Below are 27448 nucleotides of genomic sequence, written 5' to 3'. Positions count from 1 at the left end.
AAATAATATTTCATCCCAGTCCACAACTGAGACCTACAAATTTTGTGTTTCGTGTTTTTCAGAACCAACCTTGAAATTGTTCTTTATATTTGTTCTCCAAACAATTTGCTGTTTGCTGTGTGCATGATGGATAATTTTGGTGGTGAGCAGAGGACATGAAGGGAAAGGGTAGAACATGACCAACTCCTATTTGTTGTTGTTAGCTGCGAAGTCATGTCCGACCCATCGCGACCCTATGGACAATGTTCCTCCAGGCCTTCCTGTCCTCTATCATCTTCTGGAGTCCATTTAAGCTCACACCTACTCCAGCCACCTCATTCTCTGTCGTCCCCTTCTTCTCTTGCCCTCAATCTTTCCCAGCATTAGGCTCTTCTCCAGTGAGTCCTTCCTTCTCATTAGGTGGCCAAAGTATTTGAGTTTTAGCTTCAGGATCTGGCCTTCTAAAGAGCAGTCAGGGTTGATCTCCTCTAGGACTGACCGGTTTGATCGCCTTGCAGTCCAAGGGACTCGCAGGAGTCTTCTCCAGCACCATAGCTCAAAGGCCTCAATTCTTTGGTGTTCGGCCTTTCTTATGGTCCAACTTTCACTGCCATACATTGCAACTGGGAAGACCATAGCCTTGACTATACGCACTTTTGTTGACAGGGTGATGTCTCTGCTTTTTAGTGTGCTTTCTAGATTTGTCATTAGGCGCCTGTAATAGTGAATATATTCCTCCTCCTCTCCAGTCTTTATTGGTCGATGGTGTACAGCATGGGAGAAAGCATGAGTCTTTGAAGTCATACTTCACTTTCAGATCCCACATCTAGTGGTGAGTTACACTAGCAGCTTGTGTGCAGTGATGGCAGTGACTAAACCAGAAGATTTCTCCAATTTTAGCCAGATGCTTGCAGTTTTCTGACTCATAACACAGAATGAAATGAGAACACTAAGGACACTATTTGTAAAGGTTGTTCAGTTAATAGAACAGACTTGAACTGTTTATATAAAAGATTTATATTAAAAGAACCTTGGTGGAGCAGTGGGCTAATGCCTCCTTAAGTAACACCAGCTGCCTGCAATTAGTGCAGGTTCGCATCCCACCAGGCTCAAGGTTGACTCAGCCTTCCATCCTTCCGAGGTAGGTAAAATGAGGACCCAGATTGTTGGGGGCAATTAAGCTGACTTTGTAATAATGCCACTGTGGTGTGTGTGAAAGCCCTAATAAGCAGGCATATACATAGAATGAAGGCTACTGCTAAGCTTGTAAGCCCCCCTGAGTCTTCGGAGAAGGGCGGGATATAAATGGAATTAAAATAAAATAAAAATAAAACATACTCCTAGTTCTGCCCTGCCATCCCATGGGCAGCTACAGTATGTACAGTCACTGCACCTTAACGTGCCCTGCAGTAAATGACTAGGACAGAATTATTCACCAGCCTTAATATAGAGAAAGCGAAGTTGAGATTGGCTTTAACACACCCATGTAAGAGTGCTTAGTCTAAAGTTTGATATGGTGATGCTAAACAGTAATGTGCCCTGCACAACATACTAGAACATTCCCTGACTTTCAGCACCTCCCATGTATTATTAAGTAAGAACCACACTTGCAGATTTTGTTAAACTGCAAAGGGGGAGGGGGCTGCTGCTGATCATTTGCATTGCACCGACAACTAATTAGCTATTGTGTCTCTCTAGCTACCGCCCCCCAGGAGCTTTTAAACAATTTCCCTCCTATGTCAGCAATTTGACAGGAAGTTAAGAAAGGACACTTGTGAAGCCTAGATTACACTGGAAAGCCTGCAGGCAGCTGACAGGTAATTATTCCTAATAAGGTGTTATGAAAACCAATGCACAGCAGGTGCAGTGAGGAGGAAGAGACAATCTCCTGCTGTGTTTGCATGGAGATCAAAAGCTAAGTGAATGGATATGAATGGAAAGAATCCTGGTATTGGCATAAAAAATTAGAAAGCACCAGAAAATGGACTTTCCCTAACATTGGTTGCAACATTTTGCTAAAGGAGAGGTGCCTGGGGTTAAAGTCAGAGGGGATGCCTCTCCCTAATTTTAGTTAGAGGAAGTGCAGCAAGCTTCTAATCTATATATCACTGGCAGCTGTTGCTGTTTTCAGCTGTGCGCTGCAAGCTGGTTGCAGTCTCTGTGTAAATTCATCTCCATTGTACTTTGCTCCTGCAAAGATTTAAAGTGCCACTCTCAATTCGTGTACTTACTTATCTGCTCATTTGCAATATTTGTAAATATTATTTGTAAGATTTGTAAAACTCCCAAATTTCAAAGCAGATAGGGTCCTCAGCAGGCTGTCTCAAGCAGAGTTACATAAATTTCTTATTTACCCTGATATTATGCCACATAAAGCTTTATGAACCATGGTGGTACAGAGGTTAGAGGTACTGCAGGCTAATTTTGCTGACTGGCAGCTGCCTGCAGTTTGGCAGTTCAATTCTCACCAGCTCAAGGCTGACTCAGCCTTCCATCCTTCCGAGGTTGGTAAAAATGTGGACCTAGATTGTTGGGAGCAATATGCTGACTCTGTAAACTGCTTAGACGGGCACTTAGAACTGGACCCAGAAACCTACATCCATATTGATTAACTTGGTATCCTCACACAAGAATAAACCCTGATTTCAATCCCTAACTTATAACAAGCCACAATGCCTGACTTCTATGGTCCCTTAAATAATAAAAATCCATAGAAGAAACTTCCATGAAAGACTGCTGCTAGCATGCAAAGTGGCCTTGTTAAAATTTTCACATATTGTCCCTACAAAAACTTGCTTTCAGGTTGGGAGAGGTGCAATAGATGGCCAGGCCATTCTTGGACAATATCCTAGCTGATTATTAAAGTCAATATGAACTGACTAAAATGTATATAGTATATTTTATGTGTGTGTCATGTATGTGTTTCACTTTGAGAGCAGACAACTAAATTTCATTTTTGATGTGTGCCATTGTGCCCACAGTAAAAATGACAATAAAAGTTATCTTATCTAAAAGGCCAGGAAATACAACCCAGAAAATAGAATAGAAGTGGTGATAAAATGGCAATTTTGTATGGTCCCCTTATCGTGGCACAAATAGATCATGGCAACTATCTTTATGATGAGTCTGAATATGAGTCTAAAATGACCAGCTGAGGCATTTTAAAGGCATTCTTCTGACACAATTTGGATCAAGGCATGCTCTAACAGTCTTCATCAAATAAATGGTTGATGATACTGGCAGAAGTTGGATCAGCCCACTTCCTATTGGTTATTTTGGCTGCTGTTAACTGGCCCCCTTTCCCCTGGGCAGTGCCCTTCATGGATATTTTGTTTTGGGCAGTGCTTTTTTTGTGTAAAAAAAGGTGCTGGAACTCACACATGTCATACAACCCCCCTTGCCTACCCTACAAGGTTCTATCCAAAAAAGGTGCCGGAACTCCATTCTGAGCGTTCTATGGGGGAAAAAGCCCTGGTTTTGGGATTGTAGCAAAAACTGGATACTTGGCTTCCACTGGCACCTCTGCCTGTATAATGCCTGACTGAAGTTTTCCAATGAACCTGTCAGGCCTCATTTTAGCTCCTTGTATAACTGGGTTTAGTGCTTTTCAAAGAGAGCAGATCTGTTTTTTTATTATCTTATGACTATTACTCAGTGTTGTATTTTATGATTTATGATGATTGCATTTTATGAGTATGATCAAGATTTATCACTTGTTGCTTGTATGGACAGTGAGAGCTTATGCATCAGAGACAAATCCCTTGTTTGGCCAATCATATTTAGCCAATAAATAATTCTATAAGTTTTTCTATAATTAATTGAGAGTGTGCTAGTTCTGTCCTGCATAGCTTGATCTATGACTTTGATTTCCTAATCTGATCAACCTTGCAGGTCTGGTATCTCCAAGGATATAAGCCAATATAGCAGCAAAAAGTAGATGACATCCAACTGTATTTCTAATATAGGTGAGGGAGTTAGTTTTCTGAACCAGTGCTTAGGATGAGGACTGAAAAACTGAAACTTTATTCAGACAAGACAAAGTATGGGCAAAGTGGTACCTTGCCTCTGTCCTACATGATGAGATTTTGGGTTTGGATGCACTCCTACTTCCAACACATTGCCACTAGAAGACAGGTGGCACAACACCATTTGCTGACCTCCTTACTGAAGGGGTTAGCAATTTGGGCGGCACAATTTATATTGGCCGACTCATAAACTGAAGCACAGTATTTTAATACAGATATCTATTGGTGTTCACTGTTTGCTGCAAGGCATTAATATAGACACAGTGCCTCTTTAAAATGAATAAGAATTTAACGCTGCCATTTAATGGCTCCCTCCTCCCCAAAAAAGAAGGAATTGTAACATAAGGAAGGAACTTGTCCTTCCTTACCTTGGTAAGAAAGAGTTGCCTCTAGATAAGATGGATGGTAAACAAACAAACAAATAAATAAAAGATACTGTCATTTACATAACTAATGTTTGAATGGTGATCTTCTCCCCCAGTAGCTAATCTATCCCAACTTAGCTTTGATTAACTTTTTGATATTTATTAATGCATTTAGTTATTTCCATGTTTTTCCACTATGCATACTTTATTAATATTTAGAAAGAGCCAGTTTGATATAATAATTAAGGCACCAGGCTTGTAATCAGAAAACTGTGAGTTCTATCCTATCTTAGGATGACCCATCTTAAGCCAGCTGGATGACCTTACACCAGTCATACTCTCTCAGCTCTAGGAAAGTGTCACTTCTGAAATCTTGCCAAGAAAACTGCACAGACCTGTCCAGGCAGTCACAAAGAGTCATTACTGATAGGAAAACATAAAATTAATAAAATAAATGTACTGTTTAGCTGATTTCTCATCTCTTTTCCATCAGTCAAATGATCTTTGATATTTTGCAAAAATTTAGGCATATTCAGAATTTTCATTTCCACAAAAGGAAGATCTACAAATATTTATGGCTGCTCTTTCTATAGATAGTCTTTGACTTACAAGCACAACTGCACCTGGAATTTTGTTCGTTAAGAAGCAAGGCCTCTTTAAGGAAAAGGTGGAAGAGACAGGATCAGAAAAAGGAAAGGAGTTGTGCAGGAATACAAGCTAATTTGAGGGCTAATCCACATGGAGCTCCATTTCCATCTGTCCTGTTTGCCATCGTTCACTCCCTAGAGACAAAAATGGATGATCTAAAATTTGAGCTGGCCACAAACAAGGAGTGTATATCAGAGGTGATGACCCTTTGAGAGCTGTACGCAACTAAATTTTATTTTGATGTATACCAATTGGTGTACATTCAAAGTCACAATAAAGTTGTTGTTGTTATTAAATTATGCCATTAAGTCAATCATCATGACCAGATGTGATTTTACAACTAATTTTACTGCAGTTGTTAAGCAAATTACTACAATCATTAAGTGAGGTATGAGATTATTTATTATGTGAATCACACAACCCTTAAACAACTCTGACTTCCCCAATTGAGTTTGTTTGTCAAAAGCTGGCTTGGAAGGTCCAGATTGCAATCACAATTACCGTATATACTTGAGTATAAGCCGAATTTTTCAGCCCACTTTTTGGGCTGAAAAATTCCACTTCGGCTTATACTCCAGTCAACAAAAAAACTTACCGAGGACTTGTGCGCGGCCGAGGCTTTGGTGCTTCCGGGATCGCGCGCACCTCTCCCAAGCCACCGCCGTCCGGAGACCTGCCGAAGTTTGGGGAGGTTTGGGCACCCCCAAACCTTTCCGCTGCGGAAAGAAGCAGGCAGGCAGGGCGCAGAGGTCCGGAGACCTGCCGACGTTTGGGGAGGTTTGGGGAGGCGCGCACCTCCCCAAACGTCGGCAGGTCTCCGGACCTCCGCGCCCTGCCTGCCTGCTTCTTTCCGCTGCGGAAAGAAGCAGGCAGGCAGGGCGCGGAGGTCCGGAGACCTGCCGACGTTTGGGGAGGTTTGGGGAGGCGCGCACCTCCCCAAACGTCGGCAGGTCTCCGGACCTCCGCGCCCTGCCTGCCTGAGTGGAAAGAAGCAGGCAGGCAGGGCGTGGAGGTCCGGAGACCTGCCGACGTTTGGGGAGGTTTGGGGAGGTGCGCGCGCACCTCCCCAAACCTCCCCAAACTTCGGCAGGTCTCCGGACGGCGGCGGCTTGGGAGAGGTGTGCGCGATCCTGGAAGCACCGAAGCCTCGGCCGCGCGCAAGTCCTCGGTAAGCTCCGGGCGGTCACTTGCTTCGCGTCTCCTGAGGGAAGGGGGGGCGACTGGAGCGGGCGTGTTTCTTCGCCTGCTGGGCGCCGCAATTTGCCCGGGGAACACGCGGGCCCCGAATGGCAGCGTGGAGCGAGGAAGCGGACAGCCAGGGCTTCCCCGAGAGCCGTGGCCACACAGGGTATTCCTGTGTATTCAGGCTTGCAAAATGGCGGATCGAGCCTCTGCTGGCGGCAGAGGCTTGCAGAGCGCGGATCCAGCCTCCGCCGGCGGCGGAGGCTTGCAGAACGGCGGATCGGCTTATACTCGAGTCAATAACTTTTTCCAGTTTTTGGGGGTGAAAATGGGGGTCTCGGCTTATACTCGAGTCGGCTTATACTCAAGTATATATGGTATGCTGCAACCATTATAAATGTGAGCCTGTGGCCAAGTACCTGGACTGTGATCAGGTGACTGTGGAGATGGTTCAACATTCATGTACGGATAGTCTTTCTTGTATAGAATGTCCTTGACTTACAACCATTCATTTTAGTGACAGCTCTAAGTTACAATGGCACTGAAAAAGTGACTTATGACCTGTTTTCATACTTATGAACACTGCAGCATTCCCACGGTCATGTGATCAAAATTTAGATGTCTGGCAACCAGCCTGGGTTTACAATAGTTGCTGGGTCATTGATCATCATCTGTGACCTTCCCAGCTGGATTTCTACCAGCAAAATCAATGAGGGAACCAGATTCACTGAACAACCACATGATTCATCTAACAACCATAGTGACTCACTTAACAATTATGACAAAAAAGGTCGTAAAATCAACTACCTTACTTAGCCATGGAAATTTTGGCCACAATTGTGGTCATAAATTGAGGACTATTGTATATGTGTTGTTTGCTGTTGTTTCTGTTTTTAAACTTTCTTTTAAGGCTGTTAAATGTCCAGAGCCATGAATTTAAGATGAGCAACCATCTTAAGATGGTTCGGGAGAAGGGCGGTATACAAATTAAATTAAATTAAATAAATAAATGAATAAATTTGCTCACCTGGAGATGATGTCTTAGAATTCCATACCATACAAGACAGGTACAAAAAAGAGGAAAAAGTTAAAAAAAACGTGAGGCAGAACCAAAAGAAGATGGACACAGCATCAAAGACACAGCATCGATTAACAATGGTTGAGGTAGCCAAGAAGAGCAAGAATTAGAACTTTATATCTCTTTGACACCCAAAGCGGTAAAAGAGGAAGAAGAACCATTTAAATTGAAATAAATAAAGTCTAATCAAAATTCCTAGACTTCCTCTACCAAGCTGAAACTTAATATCTAGAAATTACAATACCTGAACAAGCCTCTTCCAAATCATGGCATTTGAAACAAGTTAGGGATCTCCTTCTTCTGCTGAAATATTCAGAGGACTTCTGATAGCTGCTGATGATTAACCATGGTGAGCATGAGAAGGAGAATTGTGGCTTAACTGTATCTTTTCTGCATCTGCCAATGCCTGATATTATAGACCTTCCCATTAAGGAATAATAGAAGAGAAAACTCAAGGTAGTCCTCTATTTGCCACACACACACACACACACACACACACACACACACACACACACACACGTGTGTGTGTGTGTGTGTGTGTGTGTGTAAATTTTAGATTGCTAACAAAGAATTAAAGGGAGACTGATATGCATTTCAAACTTATTTGTTTTCATCAGTCAGCCATACCTTTCTGAGATTCGAACCTGGCAAGGTAATCTAAATAGTTAGCCTTGCTTCTCAGCTAACAAAGTGAGATAGAGCTTGTGGCCTGGAGGTTAAAACAACTGCCTAATGTGCAATCAGCCCAGGTTCGAATCTCAGAAGGGTATGGCTGACTGATGAAAAAAAATAAGTTTGAAATGCATATCAGTCTCCCTTTAATTCTTTGTTAGCAATCTAAAATTTACACAAATATGAACTGTCACTGTTGTGACTACTGCCTGTGGACCCAAGGTGCAGACTATGCTGAGAGAGACAGTCCAACAAATAATGGCAGGGTGTAAGATGCAGACAGGAACAGCATGCATTGAAAGGCACAACCAAGTAGCTGGCCTTTGTACAGAAACATCTGTACAATATCTGTACAGAATATGGGCTAGACCTTCCTTAGTCTAGATGGGAGATCCCACAGAAAGTTGTGGAAAGTAAGAAAGCTAAGATCCTGTGGGATTTCCAGATCCAGACAGGCAGGTAGGTGCTGGGCAGTCAACCAGACATAGTGGTGGTAGACAATGACTAAAAGACAGTGGTGGTACTAGATGTAGCAGTGCCAAGTGACAACAATCTCAGGAAGAAGGAGTATGAGAAACTGGAGAAGTGCCAGGTCCTGTAGGAAGAACTAGAGATGATGTGGAAAGTAAAGGCCAAAGTGGTTCCAGTGATGGTAGGAGCACTTGGGAGTTGTGAGTCCTAAGCTGGGAAAGTGGCTCCAACATCAGAATTCTCTGTTCCTGCCTCGTGCTCTGCAAATTTGTTGGTGAACAATTTCCATAATTCCCAATAAATATGGAAATTGTAGTCAGACACCAATATAATGCCCCGTAATACAACTCTTTTGAAGACAGATATCTCCTTTCAGATTCAAAGTAAAGCTTCATCCAGTACAATACCTTTATAATACCACATTATTATTCATGTAATTTTAAAATCAAATATAAGTAATTAAACATTTTAATTATAAAATGTTTTCAAAACAGGCAATATTTGAAATATGTACTAGTATCTTTGAGAATACCCACCTAATTCTCAACTTGCATGATAATTGTATGATTTATAATGCGTAGCTATAGGTATTTCTCTTTTATTTATATGCCAGCATGTTGCTGATGCCACAGCTACCAAATCTGTGTGCTTATTGATAGGTTATCTTTGCTGTAAGATTAAAGTACATTACAAAGAATGTGACAGTTTAGTCATCTTACACAAAATGGTGAAACATAATAACATAATTCTGGAGAGATTAATTTATTTTTGTCAGAGCACTGAATTACTGTATGATTTGTGCATAATTGTATAGTGTGTATATACTTGGTGACTATTTTAACTCAAAGAATTTTAATACTACATCAGTTGAGGTTTAGAAGAAAATTGTTATTATTATCTCCATGTAAAATACAGATTTTGTAAGAACATGCAGGGAAAACTAATACTAAATAAATTGCTATAATAGTTAAGACAATTATGCCTCTGACAGCCATGTAACATTATTATTTAACTTCTTAATCTAGTCTTAACCAACCCTCCCCATACTTTATATTTTTATTCATTAAATGTTTATTTGTCCTTTGTTATAGCAAAAAGTTTTAACAGAACAGCTTGTAATGTGATTTAAATAGAGCTATAATTTAAAATTTTAATATGAAATAAATAGTTCTGCTTTAAAACACTGACAATATAACAAATCTTACAAAATAGAAAGATCTTTGGAAATGTGTAACATCAAAAAGTGAGAGAGAGCCTGGTCAATTGCTTTGGAGAAACAACAAAAAGGAATACATATTTCTGCAGCAATAAAATTAGTAACATTATCATTTTGAGAATTTTCAACTATTTTCTGCCCCTGAAATATATTTTTATAGTCGATAGCCATACAACTTTAAAGAATTCTATATAATATTCTTCATATCTTGGGATATGTATGTATGTATAACCAAAATTAATACTACCCAATAAAAAGAAAGGAAAAATAAAAAGAAAGAGGTCAAAGGGAAAGCCAAAAGTTCAAGAAAGAAAAAAACTAAAAAATAGAAAATAAAGAAAAAAGATGTAAAGAAGTAGCTTTCATCTACAGCAATTATATGTACAATTATAAATTTACATTTTATCTAAATCACAGCATGTGTCTCTTCTTTTTATAATCTATCCTATCTAATCACCAAAAGCATAAACAGTAAGTTCATTTTTTCTGTTTTCCAGAAAAATTCCATAAGTTATATAAGTTATAATATTGTTGAATAAATGGTAGTTTATGACTGGTCTTGTCTGGCCATCCTAGCATCCTGAGGTCACACGATCAAAATCTGGGTGCTTGGCAACACATTCACACTTATGACAGATTGCCAAGCAACTCCAATTAGGTGATGATCATTTGCAACCTTCCCTGCCAACTTCAACTGGCAGGGCTAACTTTCTCCCACCTGTGCACTGTCCCTTCACCACTCTGTGTTTATATTGGCCATTCATGCACTCCTGTGCACTCTACCCAACCCATATCACATCTTTGCACCCTGCCCAACCCATGAGGCTCCTCCCTTCCACACCCTCTTCAATCCTCTTTGACTCACACTTTCCTCAATTTGTGCCACATTTCTCTGATCCCCTTGCACTCTCCCGGACACATACCGTTCTGAACTGCACCCCCTTGTTCCCTTCTCCGCCACCTAACCTGTTGCAGGCCTTGGACTTGCAACTTCCTGCCAGCTTCTCCACTGATTTCTTGTTATGGGAACTCAGTAGGAAGTTGCCTTGCCTAACAGTCATGGGATTTAGCTAATGATGGCAACCAAGACTGCAGATACTGCCATTGCTAAATGATGTGGTCACACTTTACAACTACATTGCTTAGCAATGGAAATTCTATGCATTTCAGTTAATTAATTTCTCAAGTGTAAGTTGCTTAAGTGCATTCTCATAGGTATGGACCTTAAAATGATGCACATAATTCAAATTAATCCATCCAGATCATAAAGGAAAAGACATCAGCTTTCAAAGCATTGAATTCCATTCATGAATGAAAAAAAAGATTATGCTAAGCTTGATATTTGGAAGTAGACTTGAGCTTTATTACTATGTATTTACTGAAACAGCACTGTGTCTAAGTTAAAATGCTATTTTTTTTCAGCTAAAAACTGTTAGAACTGACTTATTGATTGGGATATCAGAGTGCTGTTCAGAAGATTCAAAGGTATGCACAGTCATACCAGGTGTGTAGAAATTTCTAGAGAATCCAGTGAATAAATCTGGGAAGACGGAGAAAAGGATGGGCAATTGTAATTGCAGTCAGTGATATCAAAAGAAAAAATGCAACTGAGTCCAACTGATTTTGATTTCATAACAGTTAGAACAAGTTAGAACAGTTAGAACAACTAACCAGTGGAACAACCTGCCTCCAGAAGTGGTGAATGCTCCAACACTGGAAGTTTTTAAGAAGAGACTGGACAGCCATTTGTCTGAAATGGTATAGGGTTTCCTGCCTTAGCAGGGGGTTGGACTAGATGACCTCCAAGGTCCCTTCAAACTACTTCTTCTTCTTCTTCTTCTTCTTCTTCTTCTTCTTCTTCTTCTTCTTCTTCTTCTTCTTCTTCTTCTTCTTCTTCTTCTTATTATTATTATTATTATTATTATTATCAGCTGTTCTTGCAATACTGTAATACTAAATACTGTAATAATAAAACATTTAGCATTTACCCTGATCTAAGGAATACTTAAATATAATGATTCGGGTTTAGGAGGCTTCTGTAGGATAAAATCTGAACCTTGGCTGCAAAATAAAGTTGTCTTCGTCACTCTGTCTAGGCATCGTTACTCACTCAAATCCAGTGGTGGGATTCAAATATGTGAACAACTGGTTCTGTGTGTGGATGCTGCTTCTGGAAGTCCATTCTGGGCCTGGGCAACAAAAAATTAGCTACTGGTTGTGCTGAAGTGGTGCGAACTGGCTGAATTCCACTGCTGGTCAAATTTATGGCTAAGAATAGTTTTAGGTACATACATTCAGAATCATATCCTTCATGTAAAATATAGAATAGTAGATTCCTTTGAATCTATATTTGGTGACCTTTCCCCCCCCTCCCCCGCTTACAACTGATAAACAGTTGTTGCCCATAGACCAAGGCTGGCTTCCCCCTTCCCTATGGCTAGCTGCAGAATGCGTTAGTTTAGCCTTCTCTGACCTAGAATCGTTAAGGTCCTGTGAGGAGGGCAATGTCGTCTGAGCCTCACCCGAGGTGGGAGGGAAGCAGCCGCGGCGGGGCGGAGTCTGGCCGGCGTGAGGCAGCACATTTCTAGAAGAGGCGATCGTCGCAGCAGCAACCGGGATTTCTGCTCTCGGTGGCAAAGAGAAGCCAACCGAGCATCTTTCCAGCAGTAACAACTGGTACCACCTAGCCCGCAGTCTCCCCCTGCTCGCTCTCTAGAAGCTGCCTAAAGCAGCAAGACAGCCTAGGATAAATCCTTGCGCAAGGTAATGCTAGCCCTGCCACTGGGTTGAATTTGGCTCTCCGTGGGTGATGCCCTGTTCTTCCTTCCTACCTCCCATCCTTACCCCTCCCTTTTCTCTGCCCTACAAGATGCTGCGGTTGAATCGTTTTTCGGGGTGGATCTACCTAGATAGCGACCGAGAGGGAAGGTATATTCCGCAGTTAATCTAAATGCGGTTCATGACTGTAAGTCTGGACTCCAAGATGGTTTTAAGGGCTTCAGCTGGCAAGGAGATGGTGGCTCGTGAATTTTCTGAATGTATTTATTACGCGCTCCCCCCCCCCCCGGAACTGTTTGCAAAATATGAAATACTTTGGCATTAAAAGTCTTTCTCTGAAGTGGGAGTGTCTTCCCGTAGAGAATGACAGGAACATTCCCTAGGCTAGTATCTGAAGCTGGTGCAGGAGCTCCGTAATTGTGGACATGATGGTTTGGTCAGATTCGATGATGCTTTAAACCGGTTTCCATTTCAGCTTCCTATAGAGGAGGCTCATTCGTTCACAATCGGTACTTGGTGGTAGAAGGAAATAAAATACTACTCTTTAGAGCAGTTCTTCCCAATCTTGCAGTGTTAAGATGTGTGGACTTCAGCTCCCACAATTCACCAGACAGGAGTCGCAGTATGCACATTTTAAAGTTGCTAAGTTTGAGAAACATCGTTTTTTTTAGAGGATGATTCGGTTTAGTCTGACAGGAAAGAGATTAACCCAAATATGGAAAAGGGTAACCTATTGATTAATTTAAAAATAAATGCCAGTTATATTTTTTGGGATTCTAGTCTTTATTTACATATTTATTTTTGCAAGTGTTTGTGGATTGCCTAGCACTGACAACACCTGGTAGTTTAACAACAAACAAGAAATAAATATGGCCTCCCTGTCACCCAAATATTCCATAGCAACCGGCTTCCAATTGCCTTTCATTTTTTTAAATGGTGTTTTTCTATCTTATAGAAGATCAAAGAGGAAGGCAGCTAAGCACATCTCCAGAGACAAGGTGTTCCTAGGGTCTTGACCTATATAAGCTTTGCTTCTTGCAGATATGGGATCCCAACTGTTCCCTTTTGTGCATAGAAGGTAATTTGTAATAAATTGCTGTGGTTTTTATAATAGGTTTAACTCCAAGTGGATTAAAGTGCTATTGGTTGTCCTGGTCCTCATTTGTCATAGTTCCATTGAACATAGTCAAAGGTCTCTTAGTAGGATTATGGGAATTTAAGTATCAACTCATTGGTAGAATATCAACTGAGAAAATATTAATTAGGATGTAATTCACTATTAAAATAACAAGACATTCAGCAGCTTTCATAGTTTTTTGCTGTATAAAGTAGAACAAGAAATTCACATTTACTTCAGTACTACTTACTTCTAGGTAAGTGGTACACATTTGTATTAATTGATATATAAGCTAAGGAGACTAAATAAAATATGTTAATAGGTTTCCTATGAAATATTTCTTAAAATATTGAATAATGCATGTTATGTGAATTTAAGCTTCATAATTATTTCACTTGTTCATTATGGTGCCTTTTTAAATTTAGAGCAAATGGTGAGGATTTTAAGTACCTTTGGAATGTCATCTAGTGAGGTTCCCTGATTCCTTATGGTTTTTTTTTAATATTTTGTGATGTAGTTTAAGGGAAGACTGGTCATTGTGGAGAATTCAGCAGATCATTTTCTGTTGGTGCATGAAATAAGGCTAGAGGTTATTGTTGGAACTGGTCAGCTAGATTTCACCTAAATATTGGAACAAGGATTAAGAACTGTGTCAAAGTAAAGCTGATACCATAGAGAGACATTTGTTTTTCATTCTCTAAAAGTATTAAAATAGACAACTATCTGTTAGAGGTGTTGTACTTGCAAGCTGCCTATAACAGGGCACAGGTTGTTCCAGGTGATTTTTAGGATCCCTTCCAATATTAAAAACTTAACAATTCTTCAAAAAAGCAACCAGTTATATATTTAAAATGTTGCCAACTTGATTATTCTGTGCAAATATTAGGGTGTCAAAGCCTACTAAACAATATCTCAAGCTACCTCCCAGTTGCATATACTATGTCTTCCCCCTTTTTTTCTACATTGCATAAAAGCCTCCTGGATCTAGCACAGGGGTCTTCAAACTTGGCCCTTTTATGACTTGTGGACTTCAACTCCCAGAATTCCTCAGCCAGGCACGCTGGCTGAGGAATTCTGGGAGTTGAAGTCCAAAACTCATAAAAGGGCTAAGTTTGAGGACCACTGATACTTTCCAGGAGATCTGGGATTCTAACCTTCAGAATCTCTAGTCCATGTTCAGTAAAAAAAATAGTTTTAGAAATGCCTACAAAAAAGAGAGAGAGACCTTTTCTTCTGAACGTTAACCTTAGCAGAATCTTTCTGTATGCCTTCATTAATAAGACACATTTTCAGTGATGAGGCAGCCTATTTTATTCTGCTACGTTGGGACGGCATGAAATAATACACGTGGCTATCACAGAAAAGATCAGTTAGATTTGCCAAGTTATCTATAAATAACAGATGGGGGGATTTTAGAGCAATATAAAATCAAGTTGCAAAAAGATTGCCATCCCATCTTTCTATCTCTATAACGAAGTCTGTCAATGAAAGGATGCTAAGTGCAGTTCACTAATTATTCTTCGGAGAAGAAAATAAACTTTGAAAGGATTGAAATTTTAATACTACATTATCTAAAATTTTAGAAACACTATAACATATTATAAAATTATCTATTCTTTTAGTTAGCTGATATCCCTAATCCCTTCCAATGGTGATTATAAAAATTACATTGTTTTTATAATTTTATAAAAACTTATGTTAAAAGTGTAGTGTCATTTTGCTTGGGAGAGAATGCTTCAGTTATTCCCTTCCCCTTTTTGTATGTGGAGAACAGCAAATGACTTTACTAATGAGAAAAAAAATGCAGTGTCTGGATAATTGTGCATAGGAAGCTTGTTTAAGTGCTTTGAATGTGCATTCCGGGCCAGCTAATTTTTGGCATCTTCTTTTTGGTATCTACATGAAAAAGCTAACTGTTGGATCGGAAAAGTCCAACAGGAGTAAAAAAACATTGCAATAATCTAGTATTGAGGTTTGATTTTTAGTTATTATTCTTTATAGCTTAGTTACTCAAGTAAGAGAGTATTACATAAATAGTCAAAATGGTCCCATCCGTGTTCCATGAGCCAGAATGTTTTTTGTGAAAAGTTAATTATATACAATAATACAATAAAATAACAGAGTTGGAAAGGACCTTGGAGGTCTTCTAGTCCAACCCCCTGCTCTGGCAGGAAACCCTATACCAGGGGTAGGCAACTTCGGTTCTTTTATGACTCATGGACTTCAACTCCCAGAATTCCTGAGTCTGCTGAGTTGAAGTCCATGAGTCATAAAAGAGCCGAGGTTGCCTACCCCTGCCTTATACCATTTCAGACAAATGGTTGTCCAATCTCTTTTTAAAAACTTCTACTGTTGCAGTAGTAGAACAACTTCTGGAAGCAGGTTGTTCCACTGATAAATTGTTCCAACTGTCAGGAAATTTCTTCTTAGTTCTTTTTTTTTTATTGAAAAGTTTTACAATACATTTTATCTTTAACAATCCCTCCCCCGCTCCCTCCGCCCAACCCTTCCTAACCCTCCCTAACCCTCCCCCCCTTCCCCCCTCCCCCCTCCCCGACTTCCCAGAGCTAAATACAAGGTATAAAAGCAAAAAACAATCATAAACAACCATATGTTAACAACAATAAACTATTAAGTCTATCGCACTCTAGCTCGTATGAAATGACTACAAGCAATACTAATATCACATAAAAAAAAGAAAAAAACTTATTCAAATGCTAAGTGAAACTTTTTGGTCCCATATTTGTTCTGGATATAATCAATCCACTTTTTCCACTGCTCGGGGGTCGCATAACTAGTTCTTAGTTCTACGTTGCTTTTCTCTTTGATTAGTTTCCATCCATTGCTGGTTGTCTTGCCCTCAGGTCCTTTGGAGAATAGCTTGACTCCCTCTTCTTTGTGGCAGCCCCTGAAATATTGGAACAGTACTATCATGTCACCCCTAGTCCTTCTCTTCATTAAACTACATACCCAATCCCAGCAATATGCATAGGGGACAAATCTGTACTGCGATGTTTTATTGTAGATTCAGTGTGTCTTCTTTTATAAGAGATGAGTGAAAGCTGAGACCTCAAGAGTCCTTATAGGTTTCATATTCCTTTTATTTGCTCTCTAGAGCTTCCTCCTATGACAATGGCCAAAAACTGATAGAGAGTTTTCCCATTTGAGATGGGGAGCATACAGATCTGTGTTATAAACTCAAAAAACAAAAAAACCCAACTCCTTTACCCCAATCCCAGGAAAAAAGCTAGCCTGAATAAGACAAGACTCTATTCATTTTGCAATATAACTCTGGACTGATTGTTTTTCTTCTGTCTACAACACAGTCCTAGAATCCTTAGAAACCAAAGAACTGAGTACTTCTCTAGTCACTTAAAGATCAGAAAGCATATCCAACTTATCTTCAAGAAGAATTGTTGTATTTTATTTTTTGTCATTTACATATCTTCCAAACAAGTCCCACTGTATGGCTATCATTTAGATTTCATAAAAAAACCCATAACTTATGAAAGCACAACAATTAAAATGTAACATCTAGATCAGGGGTGTCAAACTCAATTTCATTGAGGGCTGCATCAGCATTGCGGTTGCCCTCAGGGGGCCGGGTGGGTGTGGCCTGGGTGGGCGTGGCCTACTGGGTGGGCGTGGCCAGCTCTACATCATTCGCATCAAGGGTGCCTATGGGGACCTGGACAGGAGTGGGACAGATCTGAGGGTCTCTGGCAGGAGGAGGGTCTCTGGGACAGGGCCAAAGCAATGGGGGCCGTTCCCTCACTGTTTCCAGGATGGCTTCGCGGGCCACATGAAACCACTTCGCGGGCCGGATCTGGCCCCCGGGCCTTGTGTTTGACATGTCTGATCTAGATTAACAACATCTGAATTAGATCAGAGTTCCCCAACCTTTCCAGTTTTGTGGACCATAACGGAGGCCAGAGAGGAGGTGGTTTCATGTGAGTGGTGCGCAAGTGAATGTGTACACACAACTCCATTTGCGTGAGCGGTGGGCATGCTTGCCCACTGCTCCCGCAACTGGAATGTGTGTGCATGCACAAGGGGAGGGATATGCATGCATGCTTGCCCTCCATTTTGGGTGGCCTGTTTTGAACAGCTCATGGCTCAGTAGTGGGCCATGGCCCAGGTGTTTGGGGACCCCTGAATTAGATCATTTAGAGATGGCTGTGTATCCTTTGGGAGAAAGAGACGTATAACAATAAAATGTGTATATAGTAGTAACGGGGAAAAGAAAAAGTGATATATGTGTGACTTCTCTTTTTTGTTCTCATATTAATAGATTTGTAGGTTTATTTGTTTGTTTGTAGATAATAGAAAAACATGAAAGAGTTATAAGCAGAATACAGGTAGTCCTCGACTTTTGACCACATAAATTTGCTATTGAGTTTTTCCCATTTTATGACTTTTTTGGCCACAGTTGTTAAGTGGATCACTACAGTTAAGTTAGTAACAAGGTTGTTGAGTGAATCTGGATTCTCCATTGACTTTGCTTGTCAGAAGGTCACAAAAGGTGAGTGCAAGACACTGCAACTGTTCTAAATATGAAACAGTTGCCAAGCATCTGAATTTTGATTACCGTATGTGAGTGTGGGGATGCTTCAGTACTAGTAAATGTGAAAAACAGTATTTATTTATTTATTTATTTATTTGTTTGTTTGTTTTATATACCGCCCTTCTCCCGGAGGACTCAGGGCGGTGTACAGAGCAAAGTAAGTATACAATAAACCAACAATAAAACAAATAAAACCCCAGATCTACAAATAAAACCCCAAATCTATCAGGCCAGGCCGGCTTGCTGGAATAGATAGGTTTTTAAATCTCGCCGAAAGGTGCGAAGGTCGGGGGCCATCCGGATTTCGGCTGGTAAGCGGTTCCAGAGGATTGGCACACCCACCGAGAATGCTCTCCCCCTGGGGGTCAACAGCCGGCATTCTCTGACCGGTGGCACCCTGAGGAGGCCCTCTCTGTGGGAGCGCACAGGACGGAGGGGTGTTGACGCTGGCAGTAGGTGCTCCCGTAGGTATTCCGGACCCATGCCATGTAGGGCTTTGTATGTCATCACTAGCACCTTGAATTTCACCCGGAAGGCAACTGGAAGCCAGTGCAGCTCACGAAGCAGAGGTGTAATATGGGAGTATCGGGGAGCCCCCAAAAGCGTCCGTGCAGCTGCACTCTGTACCAGCTGAAGCTTCCGAGTGATTCTCAAGGGCAGCCCCATGTAAAGAGCGTTGCAGTAGTCAAGACGAGAGGTCACAAGTGTATGGGTGACTGTACGTAAGGCATCCAGGTCCAGATAGGGTCGTAGCTGGCGCACCAGATGAACCTGAGTGAAAGCCCCCCTAGTCACAGCTCCTATGTGATCTTCTAAGGAGAGCTGTGAATCTAGGAGGACACCCAGGTTGCGAGCCCTATCTATGGGGGGCAGTAACGCCCCCAATATTAAGGGATGGAATACTCTGAATATCCTGACATGCCGGTATGTACAGCCATTCAGTCTTGTCCGGGTTGAGTTGAAGCCTGTTCCTCCCCATCCATTCCCGGACCGCTTCCAGGCAACGGGACATCACGTCAAGGGCATCACTGATGTGGTTTGGGGTCGAGATGAAAAGCTGGGTGTCATCAGCATACTGATGATAACCCACTCCAAAACCACGGATGATCTCACCTAGCGGCTTCATATAGATGTTAAACAGGAGAGGTGAGAGGACTGACCCCTGAGGAACTCCATAAATGAGAGGCCTCGGGGTCGATCTCTGGTCACCCGCCAACACCCACTGTGAATGTTCCAGAAGGTAGGAGGAGAACCACTGAAGAACAGTGCCTCCCACTCCCAATCTCCTGAGACGCCGAAGTAAGATACCATGGTCGATGGTATCAAAAGCCGCAGAGAGGTCTAATAGGACCAGGACAGAGGAATGACCCCTGTCCCGAGCCTGCCAGAGATCATTCATCAGAGCGACCAATGCCGTCTCCGTGCTGTGTCCGGGCCTGAAACCCGATTGGTACGGGTCTAGATAATCAGTATCTTCTAGGAACAGAGGAAGCTGATGCGCCACTACACTCTCAACAACCTTCGCAAGAAAGCGAAGGTTGGAGACCGGGCAAAAGTTGTTTAAAACAGCTGGGTCCAGGGAAGGCTTTTTGAGGAGGGGTCTCACCACCGCTTCTTTCAAGGCTGCGAGGAAACTGCCCTCTTTCAATGAAGCAGTTACCACTGCATGGATCCAGCCTCGTGTCCCATCCCGAGCCGAATAAACCAGCCAGGAGGGGCACGGGTCCAATAAGGATGTAGTGGAGCTTAGCTTCCTCATGATCCTTTCTACCTCCTCCAGAGTCACAGGATCGAACTCTTCCCAGATAACATCAACAAGACTGTCCATGTTCTCATCGTCAGACTCTGCCCAGTTGGAATCCAGACTGGTCCGGATCCGAGCGATTTTGTCCAGCAGATGTTGGCTAAATTCCTCAGCACGACCCTGCAAGGGATCCTCCTTCACCTCTAGATTAAGGAGGGAGCGAGTCACCTTAAACAGGGCGGTCGGGCGATTATCTGCGGATGCGATAAGGGCAGCAAAGTAATTAGACCTTGCCCTCCTTAGCGCCGCGAGATAAGACCTCGTAAAGGACCTTAGTCGCGATCGGTCGGATTCGGATCGGCTGGATCTCCAACAGCTCTCTAGGCCCCGTCTCTGCCGTTTCATCTCCCGGAGCTCCGTAGAAAACCATGGAGCCCACTGGGATCTGCAACGGGTCAGGGGCCGCATGGGTACAACTCGGTCGAGTGCTTCTGTGGCTGCCTTTTCCCAGGCTTCCACCATGGCACTGGCCGAGCTATGAGCAAAGGAGGCAGGTGGGGGGCCAAGCGCTGTTTGGAACTGCCCAGGGTCCATAAGCCGCCTAGGGCGGTACCATTTCATTGGTTCAGTAACCTCACGACGGGGAGTGGCAAAGCGGAAGGTCAGCCGCAGGAGATGATGATCTGTCCATGACAGGGGCATAACAATTGGAGAGCCCCCACCCAGATCATCTAACCACTGTCCAGATAGGAAAATCAAATCGAGCATGTGTCCTCCTACATGAGTTGGGCCCTGGATTATCTGCGTCAGGTCCATGGCCGTCATGGAAGCCATGAACTCCCAAGCCAACTCAGATGATCTCCCCAGGGATGGTAAGTTGAAGTCACCCAAGATCATAATTTTGGGGAACTCAACCACCAGTCCCGAGAGGATGACAAGAAGCTCGGGCAGGGCTGCTGCTACGCGACTAGGTGAAAGGTACACTAGCAGAAAGCCCAACTGAGCCTTAGGGCCACATCTAAGGAGGAGAGACTCACACCCGGCTATTTGGACAACAGTGGCCTCTCGCGGATACAGGTTCTCCCTCACCGCTACTGCCACTCCCCCGCCTCTTCCCTGAGCCCGAGGCCTGTGTAGCACCCGGAAACCTGGTGGTCAAAGATCTACCAAAGGGACACCACCCTCAGGTCCTAACCAGGTTTCCGTAATGCAGGCCAGATCCGCATGTTCACTCTCAACCAAATCTCGGATGAGAGGAGCTTTATTGACTATGGATCTGGCATTAAGATATACAAGCCTGAGCTCAGGTGGTTGATTATCTTCGCTCCCGGTACCACGGGCCGAAACCAGAGGGTTGGAGTGCATCACCGCTTGAAGATAGCGGGGACGCACTCCCGGATGTTGATGCTGTCCTCTGTTCGGACACCTACCGTCGTTGGAATAGGTAATCCCAAACTCCGCTTCGGGGCCCCGAGGGTAGCCAGTCTAAGCTCCCTCTCAGCGTGATCAATCTCAGGCCTGGCCTGAGTAGCGGTTGGTGGACACCTCCCGGTATCTGACCGAAACTCTAAACCCTCCCCTCTCCCTAACCCCATAAAAATTTAGCTAGAAAATTAACCAGGGACCTCTTATTAGGTTTGTAACCGAGGCCCCTATCCCTGCCCAGCCATCTCTCTGGGTCCCAACAATTGGGCCCTTCATCAAGAGGTAGATTGGTAAGTGAGGCGGGTCGCATCCAGGAGGAGGGGGAACCCCTAAGGGCGAATAAGGCAGTGATGGAGTACTTGAGACGAGTCATTGATTAAAGAGTGACTTCGTAGCTAATAGACATGTCCATGTAAGCCATTATTTACAAATGGGGAAGATGTTAGTAAGATGTTAAAGTAATAAGGGACTCAATATTAATTAAAATTAGGTATTGATTAGGTAATAGGTATTAGACCCGGTCAATTGCTGCCATTGTTGCCGTTGCCGCCGAGCTCCAGAGGGGGGAGGCAAGGCTACACAGTCAGTTGTTTTGCCAGTCAGTTGTTTTTGCTCTCCCCCTCCGAGTATGTACGTCGGGTGAAGTTGTTCTAGTCCGTATGTAAGGCAGCGGTGATCGATTGAGGCTTGAACGGCGTTTGTTACTTGATTCTGGGGCCAGCTGATCAGCGGTAGACCCGGTCATTCCTGCCGTTGCCGCCGCCGCTCCTCTGCTCCGGAGGGGGGAGGCAAGGCTTCACACCGCAAAACGGTGCTAGCCTGCTGTTTTTGCTCTCCCCCTCTGAGTATGCACATCGGCCGAAGTTGATCTAGGCCCATGTATAAGGCAGCAGGAATGGATTGAGGCTGGTGGAGGCGTTTCAGAGTTGATTCTGGTGCCAGCTGATCTGCGGTAGACCCAGTCATTGTTGCCGTTACTGCCACCGCTGCTCTGCTCCGGAGGGGGAGGCAAGGCTTCACACCGCAAAACGGTGCTAGCCTGCTGTTTTTGCTCCCCCCCCTCCGAGTATGCTCCTCGACTGAAGTTGATCTGGCCCCATGTTTAAGGCAGCAGGAGTCGATTGAGGCTGGTAAAGGCGTTTCGTAGTTGGGTCTGCTGTTTTTGCTCCCCCCCCCCTCTGAGTATGCACCTCGACTGAAGTTGATCTGGCCCCATGTATAGGGCAGCAGGAGTCGATTGAGGCTGGTAACGGAGTATGATGGATGATTCTGGAGCCAGCTGATCAGCAGGAGACCAGGCCTTAGCAGCCGTTGACGCTGCTGCGGAGGGGGGAAGGCAAGGCTTCACACCACAAAACGGTGCTAGACTGTTGTTTTGGTACTCCCCCTCTGAGTATGCACCTCGGCTGGGTCCCAGTGAGCCCCTTGGTCACCCATTGTAATGGCTTAATGTGGAGCTCACCAACTGCCGTCCATGGTCGCCGCCATCTTGGGCAAAAAAAAAGTCATAAGTCACTTTTCTCAGTGCCCTTGTAACTTTGAATGGTTATTAAAGGAACTGTTGTAAGTTGACTACTTATATAGCATTGTCTGGGCAGCCAATAAAATCATAGTTTCATAGAGGGGATCTTGCTGGTCTTTTAGTCCAATACAGGAATCTTCAGATTTTCTGTACAAATTCTTGAAAACTTTCATTGATGGAGCAAGCACCACTTCCGTAGGCAGGCTGCTCCATTGCTCAAAGGCTCTTACAGTCAGGAAATTCCTCATTTCAGTTTTGGTTCACTCACTGTAAAGCTTCTACCTACTGATTTTTATCTTACTTTTGGGTGCTTTAGGTCCCATGAATAAGGTATGACAATTGCACAGCAAAAGCTAGTGTAAAAGTACCCATGGTCATAAGAGAGAAAAAGAGATCCTTCATTATTACTGCACTTTTTGGATCTGTTTGACTAAACTGCCCAAATTCTAGAAATTGGAAGTTCTTTACTAAATTCCTCTTGGACTTGTTAGATAATAGCCTTTGGCAGCTTGTGCACTGATTGCTTCAAAGCTCTGTTGATGTATTTGAACAATGCTGCAGAGTGTAAAAGTAAGCATAACTAATGGGTTTCCTTGGGCTCTATGTGCCTCTGATGGAATCTTTGCTCAGTTGTGCTGAACCTAAATCAATAATAATGCTGTTAACTTGTTATAATCCTGAAACTATTATTTCTCTTTAGCCTTTCCCTGTCCTTAATCTCCCCCCATCCCTCCATTAACAGTGATTGGGATTACAGTAATCACAACTAAGGCTAATTGGATTGTTTTTTAAACTCAGAATATAATCGGAGTGGGAATTAAGTTACAGGTTGAGGGGGGGAAAAGAAGTTAGTCAGAAACACAATTCTTCGTAGCTAAAATAATGTTGCTTGTCTATATAGTCATAGTTAAACCATATGTGACTGGAGGAATGTGGAGAAAATGTCGTGACTTTGAGTCAACAGTGAGTCATTGGCACATAATCAGTCAATTCACCAATCAGTCAAGGGAAAGTAATGTATATTGAGAAGGATTATATTTCAGAAGCTAGCTTCAATTAGTTCATTAAAAGATGATTGAAGAAAGTTGTACTCACATTTATACTCAGGCCAATCTAAATTGTTCTTCTGAGATTATTATGCAAATTGGAGGTAGATCTGTTCTTCAGATTATACCTGCCTGTGATTTTTTCAGTTCTAAGTTTAGAAGTTGTTCAAATGATTCATTGGAAAGCAACAGCTGATGCTATAATCATTGTCCCCTTTATGATGTTTCAATTTTTTTATTTCCTACCATTTATTATGTGAAAATAATTTAATGAATGAATGAATTAATAGTAGTATGAATAACAACAACAACAACAACAACAACAATGGATAGTCCTTTAACCCTTGGGGGCCAGTATTGACCATTTTCAGAACCTGGATTAAATAGAAGGTAAGAAAATTGTATTTGTAAGATAGGACTGAGCAGTTTTGGGGACACCAAAGACTGCAATTCAATCTCCTAAGTTTCTAGAGGAAACTTGCAATCCTCTTGCAATCCTTTTGCAAACCGCTGGCCAAGCCATGGTATTCCTCGACCTAGGAAAAGTTGCACGCCCCTATCATAGCCGTTAAAGCAAATTGTTTTTAGTTTTACAGGGGCTGACCAGTATTTATGAGCTGCAGAAAAAAATATCAAATTGTCTTGTAAAATCAATGTTTTGATAATGTATTTACTCTATTGCAGGGGTGTCAAACTCAATTTCATTGAGGGCCGCATCAGCATTGCGGTTGCCCTCAGGGGGCCGGGTGGGTGTGGCCTGCTGGGTGGGCGTGGCTAGAGTGCAAATGGCCTACTGGGTGGGCGTGGCCAGCTCTACATCATTGGCATCAAGGGTGCCTATGGGGGCCTGGGCAGGAGTGGGGCAAATCTGAGGGTCTCTGGCAGGAGGAGGGTTTCTGGGCCAGGGCCAAGGCAGCGGGGGCCGTTTCCTCACTGTTTCCAGGATGGCTTCGCGGGCCGCATTCAACCACTTTGCGGGCCAGATCCAGCCCCCGGGCCTTGTGTTTGACATGTCTGCTCTATTGTATATTTGCTTACCTTTTTCCAATATAATTAGGCTATTATCAAGGAATTCTTTCGATCACATCAAAACTCTTTCCTCCTTTTCCACTCTAGATGCCAATCAATATTTGACTGGAGGTAAATGGAGGTTAAAAAATATTATTTTTTTCTTCGTTCCCAACACTGATCATCTTCTGTTTTTACTTCCTAACCAGTAATCATCATGTCAGACAAGAGTGACTTAAAAGCAGAACTGGAACGTAAAAAACAGAGATTGGCTCAAATAAGAGAGGAGAAGAAACGGAAAGAAGAAGAAAGGAAAAAGAAAGAGGTGTGTGTGATGTCTGTTAAGGTATTGTTCCTACTTGTTATTTATGCAAATAGTAAAAAAAATACAATCCGGTACAATGTCAATCTTTGATGCTCTCTATCCATCTTATATTTTGTGTTCCCTGTCTTGTAATTCTCTGAACTTTAATAATCATATTTATTTCCTTTTTAGTCTATAACTTGTATCCATGCCCAAAGTATGTAGGTTTCTGCTTGCTGACAATTGCCACAAGAGAGCCATTGTAAGTGGTTGAAGCTGGCAAAACAGGATTCAAGCTAGACAAAATGATTATGCAAATGTTAAGCAGATGTACCCCATTGTCAAGATGGGAAGAATATAACCACATTTCCGTTTGCTTGAAAAGCAAAAAGACAAAAAGGCTTAGCTCTTAAATTGTGGAACTTTTATTTACAATATAGGGCATGATATTGGTGATCTGAAATAAAATGGACTTCTGTATATATTTGGCTTCTATCTTGCCTGTCTGAAACAAGTGATCTTAGTTGTGGCTTTCTGTGAACTTCTCCTCTAAATAAGGTTAAGAGTTTAGATGTATCACCATGCCTAGTATGAAGCCTAACAATGGCCAGTTTTAATTTGGTTGAGGACCTATTGGTTGTTCTTTCATTACTTAATACTTTGTATCACAGTTTGCAGACCTATAATCCAGAAGTGTCTAGCTTCTTTTTCTTGCTTTTTGGGGCCTGATTAAACGGGGAAATAAGGCTGGTGTTGTTTGTAATTGGGGTATAAATACAAAATGCTGTTGATAGATTTCAAAATAGTTGTGGCTTGAAATTGAATTGTTTATTTGTGAAAATGTAATTTATCTGTCTGTCCATCCATCAGTCCATCCATTATCTATCTATCTATCTATCTATCTATCTATCTATCTATCTATCTATCTATCTATCTATACCTATCTATCTATCTATCTATCTATCTATCTATCTATCTATCTATCTATCTATCTATCTAAAGCGTATTTAAAAATTCAGTTGAAGTCTGTATCTCCCTCTCATTTTATCGCTGGCTAGTTTGGTTGCTAAGGTAGCAAATTTGCATTTACTGTTCTTCAGCAAAATAAATGATAATTACTGTTGCATTGTTGGCCTCCTGACTTTAGGCTTGTTCTTTTAATTTGATATATTATTTGGTATATCCTTGAGAATGCACATGGGAATTTTTAATTAAGGAATTTATGCTCCTCTCTTTTTAATTCAGTCACAGTGCAAAATAGAGATGAGAACTGTCAGTGAAATCCATTTTCAGACAAACTCGGGAAAGAATTAAATGATGGTATTTCTCCTTTTGTCAACAATAGCTGCAATATAAAATATCTGTTATCCTTTGGATATCATAATGGAATTAATTAAATACGTATTTTACAATTCCCTAAATATTTGAGTAACTTATGTTCTAGAAAATACAGACTAGCTTTTTCAAAAGCCCGATAAATGTATTGTTATCAGCTAAGCTATGTGGTAGATTTCAAATAATGCTTATCTCTCATAGACTTTGTATCTGTAATGGTGCTGATCTTATTATAGTATGAATTTTATAAGAGTCTTAAGTGGGAAGTTAAATCAGGATGCTTCTGAGTATGTAAGCATTTTACCAGCAGATAAAAATAGCAAGATTACACATCCATGTACATGGTTGTCTCTTTCATACGTTCACACAGACATTACACATGACGTTTGTATAATAAGGCAATGACTGTTTCATCACTAATGATTTAAAGAACCTTCTAGCCTAGCCTTATCCAACATGATTGTTGCAAGTGATACCAAGTTTGACTTAATTAATGCATTAAAGGCACAGCGATGATTGGATGATCTAGATACTATACTACCTGCCCACTTGCTATGCAGTTAGAGTCTTGGTGTCTGGAGAAACATCAAAAACTGCTTCTGCTCCACGTGTTGCATGCAGAACTGATCTAGATTTGGCCAGAGCTCCAACACACGGTTAGACAATTTCTGACATGCAACAGATATTTCTTATTTTGGAAAATATTAATCTCATTTTTTTCTAGCTACACAACAGCAATAGCAGTGCAAAAGATTAAAATTACCATCTTAATATATATATAAAATCTAGACTGATTTGGTACCTAGCTTGGTATTCTATTGGTGTTGGAATTATGTGATTATGTTAAAACAGCAATAAAAAGACTTGTTGGCAGGGCAAACTAGCCAAGATTGTCCACCATGTTTTTACTTTTTCAGAGGCCAGTTGAAAGTTAGGGAAAAGGGGCCAAATTTACTTCTGAGAGTTTAA

The 27448-nt window shown here is 41.9% G+C and overlaps 1 protein-coding gene across 1 annotated transcript in view; it reads left to right on the top strand.

Moving 5' to 3' along the window:
* Positions 1 to 12375: 12375 nt before the first annotated feature.
* DYNC1I1 (dynein cytoplasmic 1 intermediate chain 1) overlaps positions 12376 to 27448 on the top strand; it is a 215334-nt gene continuing 200261 nt past the window's right edge. Inside the window, exons 1-2 of the mRNA XM_083376361.1 lie at positions 12376 to 12399; positions 25050 to 25165. Of these exons, the coding sequence (XP_083232487.1) occupies positions 25058 to 25165 (108 nt within the window). The 5' untranslated portion in view covers positions 12376 to 12399; positions 25050 to 25057. The remainder of the gene's footprint in view (positions 12400 to 25049; positions 25166 to 27448) is intronic.

The sequence above is a fragment of the Vipera ursinii genome (assembly GCF_947247035.1).
Source record: "Vipera ursinii genome assembly, chromosome: Z".
Classification (NCBI taxonomy): Eukaryota; Metazoa; Chordata; class Lepidosauria; order Squamata; family Viperidae; genus Vipera; species Vipera ursinii.
This window is presented reverse-complemented; position numbering and strand designations above follow the sequence as displayed.